The following is a 13918-nucleotide window of genomic DNA, read 5'->3' as shown; positions in this document are numbered from 1 at the left end:
ATAAGAAATATGATTTTTAAACATTTTATAAACAGGAATCCTAAATTTGCAAAGTCTGCAAACCTCAGGGACCTAACTGCATCGTTTTCAAAAGTTGGGGTACCAAACTGTAATTTTCCAGCTCTTCGCCGGAAAACAGTCGGGTTCGCCGGAGAACACAACCCACTATAACACATCATCAATCTATCACAGAATAAGAAACCCCCAAATTTCAATTAAGAACATTCATACGGGTTATAAACCCTAATTTTAAAATTCGAAAATCAAACTCAAATTTGAACATGTTATTGAACTCCAAATCAGACGTATGACATATGAAAATCATCAGGAAAACAAGCTCTACAACATGCAATCATCAAATCATACAAACAATCATCCGAACAAAAAATCATTTTTTTAATAAAATAAATTCGAAAATAAATAAATTTTTAAAAAAATAACCTTGATTCTGCAGTGAAACAAAGCTCAGAATCTGATAGAACACCTCAAATCCTTCGTTTTGGTTACTCAAGCTTTAAAAACAGAGATCGGTAACGCCTTCGTTTTGCTGTTTGATTCTTAGAACAATTTATGAATATAAGATTTTTCTCTGTAAAATTATATAATTATCTGTCTGCAATTGATTTTTATACGAAATAAAATACGGTAAAAGGCTATTTATAATTACGGAAAATTAGTATCCCGTTGGATCATTCCGGATATAAAATGGTACGTTTATTTATAAAAACTGATCCAAACGGTATCGGTTTTCGGGATAATTATCCAAATCAGTACAGCTTGTACTGCGGTCTTGGTCTCAGCACCCAGTTACACGTACTACGAAGTGATAATTGGGATAGTTTAATAAAAAGCTCCCGTTTATCGAAAATACGGGTTTTATTAATATACCGAAACGAATATTGTACCGAAAATGTTGTGCCGGGACCCGCGCAGGACAAACCGTACGCCGGATCGAAAAAGTCGAAACATGGAAAATGCTCGGAATATTACAATTAGGTTAGGAAGGAGTTCTCGGAAGAGTTTCGGGTTCCAAAAACGTAACAACGGTTGACGTCGGTTGGTTCCCGTTTTTATAAAATAAATTTTAATTACCCGGAAAAAGATTTTAAAAAATTTCATATGATTCTTATAAATCTATAAATCAACATAAAAATAATTAGGAAGATATGACAATTATCTATATTTTATTTTGGACATATAAAAATTAAAATACTCAATTAATATTATTTTTGAATATTCAAGTACATATATCACTTAACAATTAACTCACAGAATAGATACTGAACACAAATAATAATTATTTAATATCGAAAATAATTACACGATATATCCCGGATATTACATTCCCTTTCCTTTTCCAGTGTTCCTTATATTTTCATGAAAGTTTTTGAGTTTTATGGTTTTTGCATGCAAGTCCAGTGGTCTTTTTCCTGGACTTTTAAGTGTGTTTTGTTGTTTTGTTTTGGGGTTTTTTGGTTTACGGGGCATTCCTGGGTAGTTAATAGGAGTTTTCTGGGTTTTTTTAGTTTCAGGGGCGCCTCATAGGTTTAAAGATGGCATGCGAGGCGTTTTCTAGCCAAGAACTCTCTTCGGGGGGTTCTTGGCTTTAGAACGTCCTTCGGGAGCCGACCTAGGGTGTAGATATTTGGTTTGGAGTTTAAAGATGGCAGGCAAAGGGTTTCTGGGGGAAAGAACTTCCTTCGAAAAACTTGCCTTTTTGGAACATCCTTCGGGAGCCGACTCCAGATTCTTTTTCTGTTCGCTCGGTTCTAGGACATGTACTCGGCCCTTATCCTTTCAATTTTTCTTTTGTCTTGTCCTGAGTTCATGGACTAATGTCTCTTTGTTTCCGAATACAGGGACATGGACCGAGCGAATCGCCCTCCAGAGACTTGCGACCCAAGGTCAGGCAGTTTGGCGGGGACATCTTCCATTCGCCCGGAGAGAACGGGTCGGGATCTCTTTGGCTCTGTGACGAATTATCCGGCGGCGAACAACCTGTCAGAGCTGTCGAAGAAGAGGATAATTCAGATGTATTCTAACTTCTCCGTCCCTCGAAACTTCTTCTGGATCCATGGCCCCAAGGAGAATGAACGGATTTATGATACTACCCGGGTGCCGGAAGGGTACAACGACTGTGCCGTCGTGATTTCGGAGGCGGCGTTCAAGTGCGGCTTCAGAGTGCCAACGCTGAAGATAGTGAAGTACCTCTTTAAACAAATGGGGATTACCCTAGGGAAGATGGACCCTAACGGGTTCATCCATATTAACTACTTCTTGAATAGGTGCCTTCACGCATGAATTACTCCTACTCCGAGGCTATTCTGGGGGCACTACGACTCCCAAAGGAACCCGAAGAGCCCGGGTTTTTATACCATCACTCATCGGGCTGGCCGGGCAGATTGGACGGCCACTAACTCCAGCAACAAAAATACCCATACTCACTGGTGCTTTGTGAGGGGGCAGAGGCTGGCCCCAATGTCCGTCTGGTGGGATGTAAATCCTTCGCTGCTCATTGCGCCGAGTTTAACATAGAGGGAGAAGGAGGATTACGCGGCTCTGGTAAATGTCTGTGTGAGCAAGCTGGGTCCCGAAGAATTCCGGGACAGAGACTGGCTGCTAAGTTTGCGGTTTAGGGGTAACAAACTTCTCCTTCGTCTATCATAGTTTTTCTTTTATTATTTTAGAAGCTTTGTTTTGTTCATTCATATTTTTCTCCATTCTATCTTCTTTATGGGTCTGACGTATTTTGCCTTGTTTTTCAGTGTCTCCCTGAGAGGACCTGATTGAAAGAAAGAAGGCCAGGACGGCCGAGAAGAGGGCCGCGGAGGAGGCGGCGAAGAAGAAGGCTACTGAAAGGAGGGCTACGCCGAATCCTTCCGAAGAGACGGAGGAAATTCCTGATGCTGAAAGAGTCTCATCGCATCGCCAGGCCCCGACTGCTTCTGGAGGCAGCGAGGAAGACGAGCTGGAGGTTGTGAGGTAAGGGAACCCCTCCAAGAGGACCCGGAGCCGGGAGGGGATCGTTCAGTCCAATCTCCCCGGATGGGGTGTGTTGACGTCCGACCACACCGTCTATCCGGCGAGGCAGTCTACAAAGGAGATGGCTTCGGACTTATGCCATGGCCTCCAGCTCCCTACCGATCTTCTGATCTTTGCTTCTGCTTCCCCTACCGAGCTTGTACTGAACTTCTGTCCTTCTTGTCCCTATTACGTATTTAATTTTATTCATCTTTTCCCTTCGGTTTATTGTTCTTCTTTCCTTTAATATTTTGCTTTTTTTATTTTTTTGCAGGCTGCTTCTTGGGCTGCGACAGTGGAGGACAAAGTGCGGGATATGGAGACTCGGATGGCCGAGGTGAAGGAGCTGGAAAGGAGGACCACGGCGGCCGAGGAGGGACTCAAGAAGGTGCAAACCCAGAATGAGGTGCTGGACGGTCAGGCCACCGTGCTGAAGGGAGACAGAGCCAGGCTGGAGGAGGCCCTTGAGAAGGCGAACCGGAGGATCGCCCACCGAAATGTCCAGCTGAAGAATACCCGCAAGGAGCTTTGGAAGACGAAGAAACAACTGGACCTGACGGAAGAGCGCCATTTCCAGTTCGGCACTGACTATGTCCTGGAGAAGACTCACGGCCTTAACTGGGATTATAAGCAGTTACTGGAAGATAGCCTGGAGGATCCTCTCGGCCGGCCAACAGTTGAAGCCCCTCCCGTCTCCTCCGGTAAAGAGTAAGAGCTCTCGGACGAAGACCCTCAGGCCTAAGCTTCCAACAGTGAGGTGCTTGACATGACTGAAGATGATCTTGTTGCGAAGTTTACTTTTGGTGTTTCCATGGTCATACCCAAATCTTGCAGCGGCTTCCTTCGTTCATCTTCTCTTGTAATTTTAATATTTGTAACTGGTACTCCTGCCTTCGAGCTTTTGTAATTTAACTAGCCTTCGGGATTTTATATTTTAATGCATCTTTCATCTTTTGTCAGCATTATTTCTGTTTTTTTATTTTAACCGCATATTTGGCTTTATCATTTGCCTTAGCAATTTTAATAATATGAATCGCATCTTCAGCTTTATTCATTCGCCTTAGCAATTTTAATAAAATGAATTGTATCTTCGGCTTTATCGTTTGCCTTAACAATTTTAATAATATGAATCGCATCTTCGGCTTTATTCATTCGCCTTAGCAATTTTAATGAATCGCATCTTCGGCCTTATTATTGGCCTTAGCAATTTTAATAACTTCAATCTTAATTGCATCTTTGGCCTTATCATCCGACTAGCGATTTTAATGCCTTACTACCTCTTACGGCCCCGAGTGTTAAAGGCCGAAGGTGACTTCGAGCTATTAAGACTTTAAAAAGCTTCCATCGCTCTACAAGTGTTTCAAATACATGCGGGATTGAAACCGAAGGGTCCCGTCTTCGTTGGGATTTCCCCAAGGTAGGGTTTCATTCGGTCATCTTTATTATTTTTAAACAATATGGGAAGAAGGAAGGAGAAGGTCTTATCTCAGGATTGCCCCTAAAGACTCTTCATTCGTCCTTACCATAAGTCTATTGCAAATTAGATTACAGTGGTGGAACGAAGGGTGTTTGGTATTAGTGGGATTTCCCATGGACTCTTATCCATTAATTCTTCGTTCGTAAATAGAACAAATATGTTGGCCGAAGGGTTTATCTTCTTTTGGATCGCCCCTAGATAATACATCTTCGGCCACGCATTTAGTATTTAATAAAAATAAATTTAACAGAAAGTGCAGTTTCATTCATGATTAAACCACTTACACTTTCCATATAGAATTAAAAGTACAAATTTACTTTAAAAGGAAATTTCTTACTGATAAACTTTCGAAGGCGATTGGCGTGCCAAGTATTTTTGATTGCTTCGCCTAATAATGTTTCAAGCTTGTATGTTCCTGGGCGAACAACTTCAATCACCTTATAAGGCCCTTCCCAGTTAGGCTGAAGCTTTCCTTGTTTGGTGGGCATAGAAGCAGCCAACTCCCTTAGGACTATGTATCCTCCTCCGAACGACCTCTTCTTAATGTTGGAGTCATAGTGCTGGGCTGCCTGTAGCAAGTATTTCATGTTCCTTCGGTGGGAAGCTTCTCTTTCGTCTTGCAATAAGTCCACGTTCGCCCTTAGTCCAAAGCTGTTAGTTTCCATACTGTAGACCTCGGTTCAGTATGATTCCAATCCTACTTTGACTGGAACTAGGGCTTCGGTCCCATAGGCCATCCTGAAAGGAGTTTCCCCTGTTGTAGTCCTAGGGGTCATTGGGTAGGCCCACAAGATCCAAGGGAGTTCTTCTGACCACCTTCCTTTAGCTTCGCCCAACCTCTTTTTGATTTCTCGAAAAATTACTTTGTTTGTTGCTTCGATTGCCCCATTCCCTTGCGGGTGGGCGACTGAGCTAAATTTTTGTTCGATCCCGAAGTGGTGCAGGAACTTGCGAAACTTATTTCCAATAAACTGAGTCCCATTATCAAAGATGCAAATTTTCGGAATCCCGAATCGGAGACTAATCTGTTCAAGGAAGAACTTCTTTGCTGCTTCTTCGGTTATCGCTGATAATGGTCGGGGTTCGACCCACTTGGTCATGTAGTCGATGGCAATTATGCAATATCTTGCTTGCTTCGTGCTAGTCGGGAGAACGCCAACTATGTCCACGGCCCACATGGCGAACACAATAGGACTGAGAACTGAAGTCATTTCTTCTGGGGGTTGCCTCGGAACAGTGGTGAACAACTGGAATTGCACACACTTCTTGGCATACTCGCTGACATTGGCCTTCAAAGTTGGCCGGAGGAATCCTTGGCAAAGGATTTTGAAGGTGAGGGACCAACCAGCCAGATGCTCTCCGCAAATTCCTTCATGTACCGCGTCAAGAGTTAGATGTTCTTCGATTTTTAGGCATCTAAGGAGGGGTTGGCTGACCGATCAACGATATATTCTTCCATTAATGATAGTGTAGCTCGATGCTCTGTACTTTATCTTTAGTGCCTCCCTTCGATCTGGAGGTAGGATACCTTTCTTCAGAAAGTTTCTTAGTGGGGTCATCCAATTGGCTCATTGGCGAATTTCCAGACATTCTCTCTTCTCGATCGAAGGCGTCTTTGCTTCGGTGAGGTAGATAGATCCGGTTAGGCTCTGTGTCTCAGCCGAGGCTAGCCTAGAAAGGGCGTCTGCCCGTCCATTGTTCTCCCTGCCAATTTGACTTAGCTCAAATGTTTCAAATGATAGAGAAGCGTCTTTTACCTTGGTGGTATAAGCCTTCGTCCGTGGGTCCCTTTACTCATATTCTCTGGAGAAGTGCTTTACTGCCAGCACAGAATCGCTGAAGGCTCTCAGGTGCTTCGCCTCAAGGCTTCGGGCCAACTCCATTCCTGCGAGGAGTACTTCGTACTCTACATCATTGTTCGTCAGAGGGAAGTCGAATCTTATAGCCTGGCATATCTCAAACCCTTCGGGGCTGGAAAGTATTAAGCCGGCCCCACGCTTTTTCCCAGCTACCGACCCATCTACAAAGTGTTTCCATTTCCCAGGGGTCCAAATGAGCTGTTCGTCTGGGGTGAGATCCTGCGGCCCCGAGAATGTGCATTCGACCACAAAGTCAGCCAGAGCTTGGGCATTGATCGCCGTTCTGGGGACATACTAAAGATCAAACTCCCCAAGTTCGATGGACCAGGCTACTACTCTTCTCGAGGCTTCGGGCCTTGTTAAAATCTTCTTCAAAGGTTGACCGGTGACAACTTGAATCGTTCGGCTTTGGAAGTAATGCCGCAATTTTCAGGAGGCCATAACCAACCCATATGTGAATTTTTCGGCATTGGGGTACCTCGTCTTTGTGTCCTTGAGGACATGGGACATATAGAACATATGGTGTTGATTGCCTTCATGGTTTTTTACAAGCACTGTCCCAAGGGTTCTGTCGGACACAGCCAGGTAAAGCTGAAGAGTTTCCTTCGGATCAGGCCTCATTAAGAGTGGTGCTTTAGTAAGGTATTCTTTCACTTCTTCGAATGCTCTTTGGCATTCGGTCCCCCACTCAAAATTCTTTGACCCCTTAAGCACGGCGAAGAAAGGGAGTGCCTTTTCGGCTGATCTAGAGATGAACCATCGAATGGCGGTGAGTCGGTCGGTCAGCTTCTGGATGTCTCTGATGCATTTAGGGGCTTCCATATTAATGACTGCTTCGATCTTCTCAGGGTTCGCCTCTATCCCCCGGGCGCTGACTATGTAGCCCAGGAATTTGCCGCTAGAGACTCCGAAGGTGCATTTGTTCGGATTGATCCTCGTGTTATTTCTATGGAACGTCACGAAGCACTCTTTCAAGTCTTCGGCATGATCTTGGAACAATGATTTTACAATCATGTCATCCACATATGCTTCCATGTTTCGACCAATCTGCTCTTTAAAGACTTTTTTCACCATCCGCTAAAATGTAGCTCCAGCGTTCTTTAGTCCGAAGGGCATTTTAATATAAGCATAAGTCCCCTTCGGAGTTATGAACGCTGTCTTAGGCACATCCTTGTCATTCTTAGGAATTTGATGATAGCCAGAAAAAGCATCCAAAAAACTAAGTACCTGGTATCCTGCCGTTGCGTATATCAGCTAGTCGATACTAGGCAAGGGGTAGTGGTCCTTCAGACATATTTTGTTGAAGTCTGTATACTCCACGCAAATCCTCCACTTCCCATTTGATTTCTTGACAACCACCACGTTGGCTAGCTAGTCAGGGTATTCAATTTATTCAATGAACTTGGCTTCCAACAGTTTTTCAACTTCGGCCTCTATGACCTTCTATCATTCGACTGCGAATGTCCTCTTCTTCTGCTTCACTGGTTAGGCCTCAGATTGTACATTCAAGTAGTGCTTCGCCATCTTGGGATCCAAACTGAGCATGTCTTCCAGCCCCCAGGCGAACACATCATGGTATTTCCGAATGACAGCTATTACCTTTTCCTCCAGATCTACCCCCATGTTTTTCCCTATCCGAACCATTTTTCCCGGATGGCCTGCATATAGCTCTACCTCTTCGGTTTCCGCCACTGGTTCGGCGATCAGGCTTGAGAGATCCGCCCTAAAATTTTTCAACTCAATATTCAGTGTTTCATGGCTTCCACTGTGCTCGGCTTCGGCCCTCTTTCTTTTCCCAGTTTCGTCCGACCCTTCATATTCTTGATCCTTTTCTAGGTCCTCCAACATTATGATTCGGGCGGTTTTTTGATAGCCCCTCATTTCTCCTACCCCTTTATCGGTTGGAAACTTGAATTTAAGATGGGGTATAGATTCAACCGCTTCAATGGTCGACAAGAAGGGTCTTCCGAATATGGCATTGTATGGGATCTCAATCCGTACTACATAAAATTTTACCGGCTTTTCAACAGTATGTAGAAACTTTCCCAGGAGGACAGGAAGTGTGATTGTTCCCTTATACTCTATGGGGTATCCTCCAATGGCGTAAAGAGGAGCCTCATTGCAGGGCTCCAACTGTTCTCCAGCCAAATTCATCTTACAGTAGGTTTTGTGGAACAGTATGTTGGCTGAACTTCTGGTATCTACCATTACCTTCCATATTTTATTTTGCCCAATGATGGGGTTAATAATGAGTGGGTCCTCGTGTGGGCGAATGACGTCCTCGTAGTCCTCAGTGCTGAAGGTCATGGGCATGTGGGGCTTTGCCTGACCGAACTGATAGAGATTGTATACTTTTCGGGCATACTTTTACTTGGATGTCTTGCTATCCTTATCTAGGATGTTGCCCCCAGATATAGTTTTTACTTCGCCCCTTATCCTATCCATTCATTCCGTCTCTTTGGCTTCTATCTCTTCCTCCTGATTTTCCTTCGGCCCCAGTCTGTCTCTCAGATCTCGGACGAATTGATTAAGTTCTCCGTCTTTGATCATACATTCAATTAGCCTTTTGAGGTGATAGCACTCGTTGGTATTATGCCCCTTATCCGTGTGATAGTCGAAGTATTTGTCGGGGTTCTTCTTATGGTTAGGGACCTTCATTTTGGCCGGCTGAACGAACCCAGGCTTGCCTTTGATTTCATGGAGAATCTTGGAGATTGGCACATTCAAAGGGGTGAATACGACCGAATCTCTATCTCGTCGCCGTTCGGCCCCGCGATCCATCTCTTTTCTTTCTTATTTCCTACCTTCCCTTCGGCTAGGGCCTGATATTGAGCCCTCGTATCTGTCAGCTCGCTTCGATCGTCAGCCCTTCAGGAGTCCTTATACCCTCCAATACTTTCCATTTTTCGGTAAATGTTCTCGCCCCTCACATTTATATCATTCAGGGATTTTGGGGGAAAATTGTAAAGAGATGAGCGAAGGTTTTTACCTTTATAGGGGTCGAGCCCCGCCGTCAAGAAGCCCATTGCTTTGACCTTGTCCAGATTAGTAACCATTCCAGCTTCTTCTTTAAACCGAGCAAGATAATCCCCCAACTCCTCGTTCGCCATCTGTCTGCAGTGGACCAGGGCTTCAGTGTCCTTCGCCTTTCGGCATAGGTGCGAGTAGTACTTCAGAAACTTCCTTTTCAGTTGCTCGTAAGATCCAATGGACCTAGGCTTAAGGGATTTGTACCACATCGAAGCTGACCCCTTCAGATAGATCTTGAACATTTTGCAAAGCATGATATCATTATGACCCATCCCAATCATTAGCAACTCGTACTTTTCGCAGTGGTCCTCAGGGTCTCCCTTCCCGCTGAACTCACTCATCTTAGAAAATTGCCTTTCTTCTCCCGGAGGAGGTCGAAATTGTTCAATTTCTTGGGTCACGACCGGTTCTTTGTCGTCCATCCTATCACCGAACAAGGCCTTTTCTAGGCGAGTGAGCCCGAGGCGGGATCCATCGAGCTCCTCTTCTGAGTCAGATGATAAGGGTTGCTTCGTCCTCTTCCTTCGGGGATGCGAATCAGAGTCAGACTCATCTTTTTCGTCATGCCCCCTTCGATCTCTCCTTTCCTTATTCGTTCTTCCCGGCTCGTCGGCCTGCAACGCTTCGTGCAAGGTCCTTTCTTGCAGTTCAATTTCTTCTCTTTGAAGCTGCAGGGCCTTCAGTCGTGGCGCATCAGCCTCTCTTCGCTTCGCGCGGGCTTCTGCATCCTTTTCTGCTTGGTGACTTTTGGCCTTGCCCTTCTCCGCAGCCTTTTACGGCCGGATCTTTAGAAGTAAGGCTTCATCTTCAGGAGTTAATGTGATGACTCCATCTTCGTCCACTAGGGTGGATGGTTGCCCCTTATCGGAAAAACCAGGTGGCGATGAATGCTCATGAATTATTTCAGTCATGCTCTCGTTATCTCGGCGTGTAACTCTCGTGGTTCCCACAAACGGCACCAAATGTTACGCCCGGATTCCTTCGGGTAGATGAACAGGCTTCGGCCTCCGTGAAGGTAGCTTCCGCTAAGACCTGAAAGTGAAGAGAATGTGAGGGTTTGTACCCTGAAAATAAGAATCTGGTTGTAAAGTGGGTAGAAAATACAAGAAAAGCAGATTGTTTTTGAGAGAATCTGTCCTTTGTCTTACTTTCCAAGGGGTTTTATACCCATTCAGGTCATGAATGCTCATCCGTTACTCTTCATTAAGGAGGGAGTGAAAATGGGACGTTATGTCCCTTCTGCTTTCCAAAGTTCAGGAAGAAAGATGGGCCTCGGCCTGAGGCTCTCTGTGGGCATTCAGTTTATGGACGTGATGAACCTTCGGTCCAATAACTCGATCGTCCGATGAGTCTTCGTTCCATGGACCTTAGCCACCACTATTGGAGTGTGTAAAACTTTCAATCTTATATATTTAGATTAAGGGCAAAAAAAGTGCTGACTCATAAAGAGTAGTAGAGTAGTGGAAGCTAAATAGAAAAGCAGTATGACAAGGTACGACAAAACAATGCTCTTTTGTTTAAAACTAAAAAGTTTTGCCAATGCTAAGGTTGCTGGCTGCTACCCAAATTATTAAAACAAATCTAAGATTTGGATTTCCGCTCTAGCCCCCATATTGGGTTGTGTATAGACTTCAACCATTTTTCCAAACTTTTTTCAAAGTTGGCACTCAATTTAACGACTAAGCAAGATTGAAATTAAATATGAACTATTTTATTCATCTTTATATGTAAGTTTTTTTTGTTGATGGAGGAGAGTGTCTCGTACATGATACATCTAGTATTCAGTTTAATTGATCTGCAATGTACAGGGTACTAGCCATTCTTTTCGCATGTTCACTATCATATTTTTTCACTTCTATAATTTTTGTTCTTTCTCCTCGGTTCCATCCACACAAAACACCCTTAGGAACAGAGCAAATATTGTCCTATATTTATATTTCTTTCAGAATATGCAATACAATGTTACATGGTTAATCAAAATAATGAAATGGAAAAAAGACAGGTCCTTTTCTAGAATTATAGTACTGTGATATTGGTTGCACATATAGACTAGCAATTTATTAGTCCATATATGCAAATCTACCAAAAATTCATATATGACAGGGTATTACAAGCTAGAGTAACATCATACAAGGAGGGAGTTGTGAAATACACATGTCTAATGAAAATTGTATCTCAGTTCAAGCCCATAATGCAAGGATTGACATGAAGGTGGAGCCAAGAACAAGAGCAAGAAATGAAACCTTCTTCAACAAAAGTTCAGAACTCATTAACTTGTTATGGAAAAAATCGAGAGCTATGAGATCCACAAGAGCCATGTAAATAAGTATCCCCGATGATAAAGATCCCAGCAAGCCTTCAAGAATTAAAGCATTAGTACTGTGATCATCGTAACCTGTAAAGAAAAACACCAACATTCCCAGTAGTATTCCCATCGGAGTTGTCACGGAGAACATCAAACACATGTATGCTGTTGTCCCGAAACTGAAGCCCGCCTGCATAGTTGAATAATGTCAGTAATGTAATGCACCATTACGATGAAGTAGAAAAGCATTTGTTATCTAACATTAGCATTTACAATATTCAGCCTTCTCTGCTCTACTTTGTCCTCAGTACAAATACTACAATTACCTCATTACTCAATTGTCATAGCTAACAAATTTGTAACCTGTTCCAGATTTTGAAATAGGCTAATACTTGCAATATTTTATAGTCTACCGAGTACTTAACATTTCATGAAATTGTTAGCTATTACAGATTTGTCCATACTTGCTATCCAGTTCTCTAATCAGACTTTTCAGAAGCAAATACCATAACAAAATACGGTTATAAACCTTGTCAAAAAATTGTCATATTCAGGGAGAAAATCTTGGGGTGAACTGATAATGATATTGAAGTGATGAGATGACATCCAGTTCGTTTATTTTTGAACCAAACAACATCATGTGATTGTCTTTAAAGACTTTTCTAGTTTTTATGACCCATCATCAGTCATCACAACCACAAAATACGGTTCCTTCAAGTTTTTTTTTATCTATATTTTCTTTATCATAGCCACACAAAATTGAGGAAAAAGAAAATGAAAACCAAAATAGACCTTGTTCCTCAGTAATGTTCTACGGCTACCAGAAGAATACCGGTTGCACTGATCACTTGTAATGGGCTATAATCGACAAACAACTCGAAATTAAAACAAATTATCAAACCAAATCCGCAAATAAATATTGTATTTGGTAACATATAAATAAATTTATCGTATTATAAGGAATTACTAATTCCAAAGAAAAACAAACATGTTAAAAATGCATATCATGTATCTCATATGATAGTCTCAAGTAACCCCTACCAAGAATAATTTTTTTTTTTTTACCCAAAACATAACAAAAAAATTGAAGTGGAATAGATTAGGACACTATTAGTCCTCCTCTGCAATCAAGTAAAAAGGGGGAATTGAATGTACTTGTGCAATGCAACCACCAAGTCCCATGCCTTCGAAGATCTGATGAAAAGCCAAGGCTGCAACAAGAGGTCTAATAGTACACTTATTTTGCGACATTCCCATGGTAACACCAATTATCACACTATGAAATATAATCCCTATTTCCAACACTTGTGACACTAATCTTTGTTTAATTTTCACCACCATCTCATCCTCCCGGAATCTCCTATCCTCATCACTCTCCAAATCTCCGTCTCGTTCAATATTTTTCCCACTGCAACATGACTTCATCTCCGCGACAATCGGCTTATACTCGGTTGCATGATCACCACTATCTGCATGTGAAGTGGCAGTTAAGTCCACTAAAAGTGCCATTAAGACTCCTATCAACGTAACTAAACCCGAGAAGGGGAAGTCTTTCCAGGGGTGAAGAGATGATACTTGACAATCTGCTAGTGCGTTGAAGGCGTCGGGGAGGACGTGGACGAGAGAAGTGGAGAGGATTACACCAGCTGCGAAGCATTTGATGAGTAACACGGCTTTGTCGTAAGCCGGCTTGCCTTGGAAGAGCCGAGCTAACAACACCGGAAGGGAGATGCCTATAATGCTTGTGAAGAATATGATGAATATTGATATGCGCTTTAAGTGAGAAGCGGCTACTCCGTCGCGGCACCATAGCTCTCTACCCGAGTCGGATACGCACAAGGCCATTTTTAATAACTGAATATAAAAATGTGTGCGAGTATGTTTGACAGACAGAGAGAGCGGGGGTGTTGAGTTCGTTTAGCTCATGACTTATGACCCCGATTTTTACTTCTAGTAGCATTTATTGTTATTGTGACATTACTAATGCAACCTCACTTTTATGTTGTGTGCAGTTTTATCAGCTGGTGTGGAAAAATTGGTCACGCAACTACTTTAGGTAAACTTATTAATTCTTATTGCCTTTTTGGCTCGTTACGAGGGGATTATCTCCCGTAAAAACTTGTCTGTATCTCGATTTATAAATACAATTAATGACTTATAAGAATAATCCCATCGCATGACTATATGCAATATAAATCAAAATGGTTATAATCTCTTCTCAACGGT

The 13918-nt window shown here is 42.8% G+C and overlaps 1 protein-coding gene across 1 annotated transcript; it reads right to left on the bottom strand.

Moving 5' to 3' along the window:
* Positions 1–11309: 11309 nt before the first annotated feature.
* On the bottom strand, positions 11310–13673 carry LOC141668990 (zinc transporter 6, chloroplastic). Its single transcript, XM_074476057.1, has 2 exons — positions 12848–13673; positions 11310–11882 (listed from the first exon to the last, which is right to left on the bottom strand). Exons 1-2 carry the CDS (start codon positions 13535–13537, stop codon positions 11568–11570), a joined length of 1005 nt encoding a protein of 334 aa, XP_074332158.1. The 5' UTR covers positions 13538–13673; the 3' UTR covers positions 11310–11567.
* Between the last annotated feature and the right edge of the window lie 245 nt (positions 13674–13918).

The sequence above is a fragment of the Apium graveolens genome, chromosome 6, assembly GCF_009905375.1.
Source record: "Apium graveolens cultivar Ventura chromosome 6, ASM990537v1, whole genome shotgun sequence".
NCBI lineage: Eukaryota > Viridiplantae > Streptophyta > Magnoliopsida > Apiales > Apiaceae > Apium > Apium graveolens.
This window is presented reverse-complemented; position numbering and strand designations above follow the sequence as displayed.

What these genes read in the sequence shown, in the direction of transcription:
- LOC141668990 (XM_074476057.1), bottom strand. Translation starts at nt 13,537, where the DNA reads ATGGCCTTGTGCGTATCCGACTCGGGTAGAGAGCTATGGTGCCGCGAC. An exon ending in TTGGTGGTTGCATTGCACAA is followed by an intron (nt 11,883 to 12,847) that starts GTACATTCAATT and finishes TCAACTATGCAG; the next exon opens with GCGGGCTTCAGTTTCGGGAC.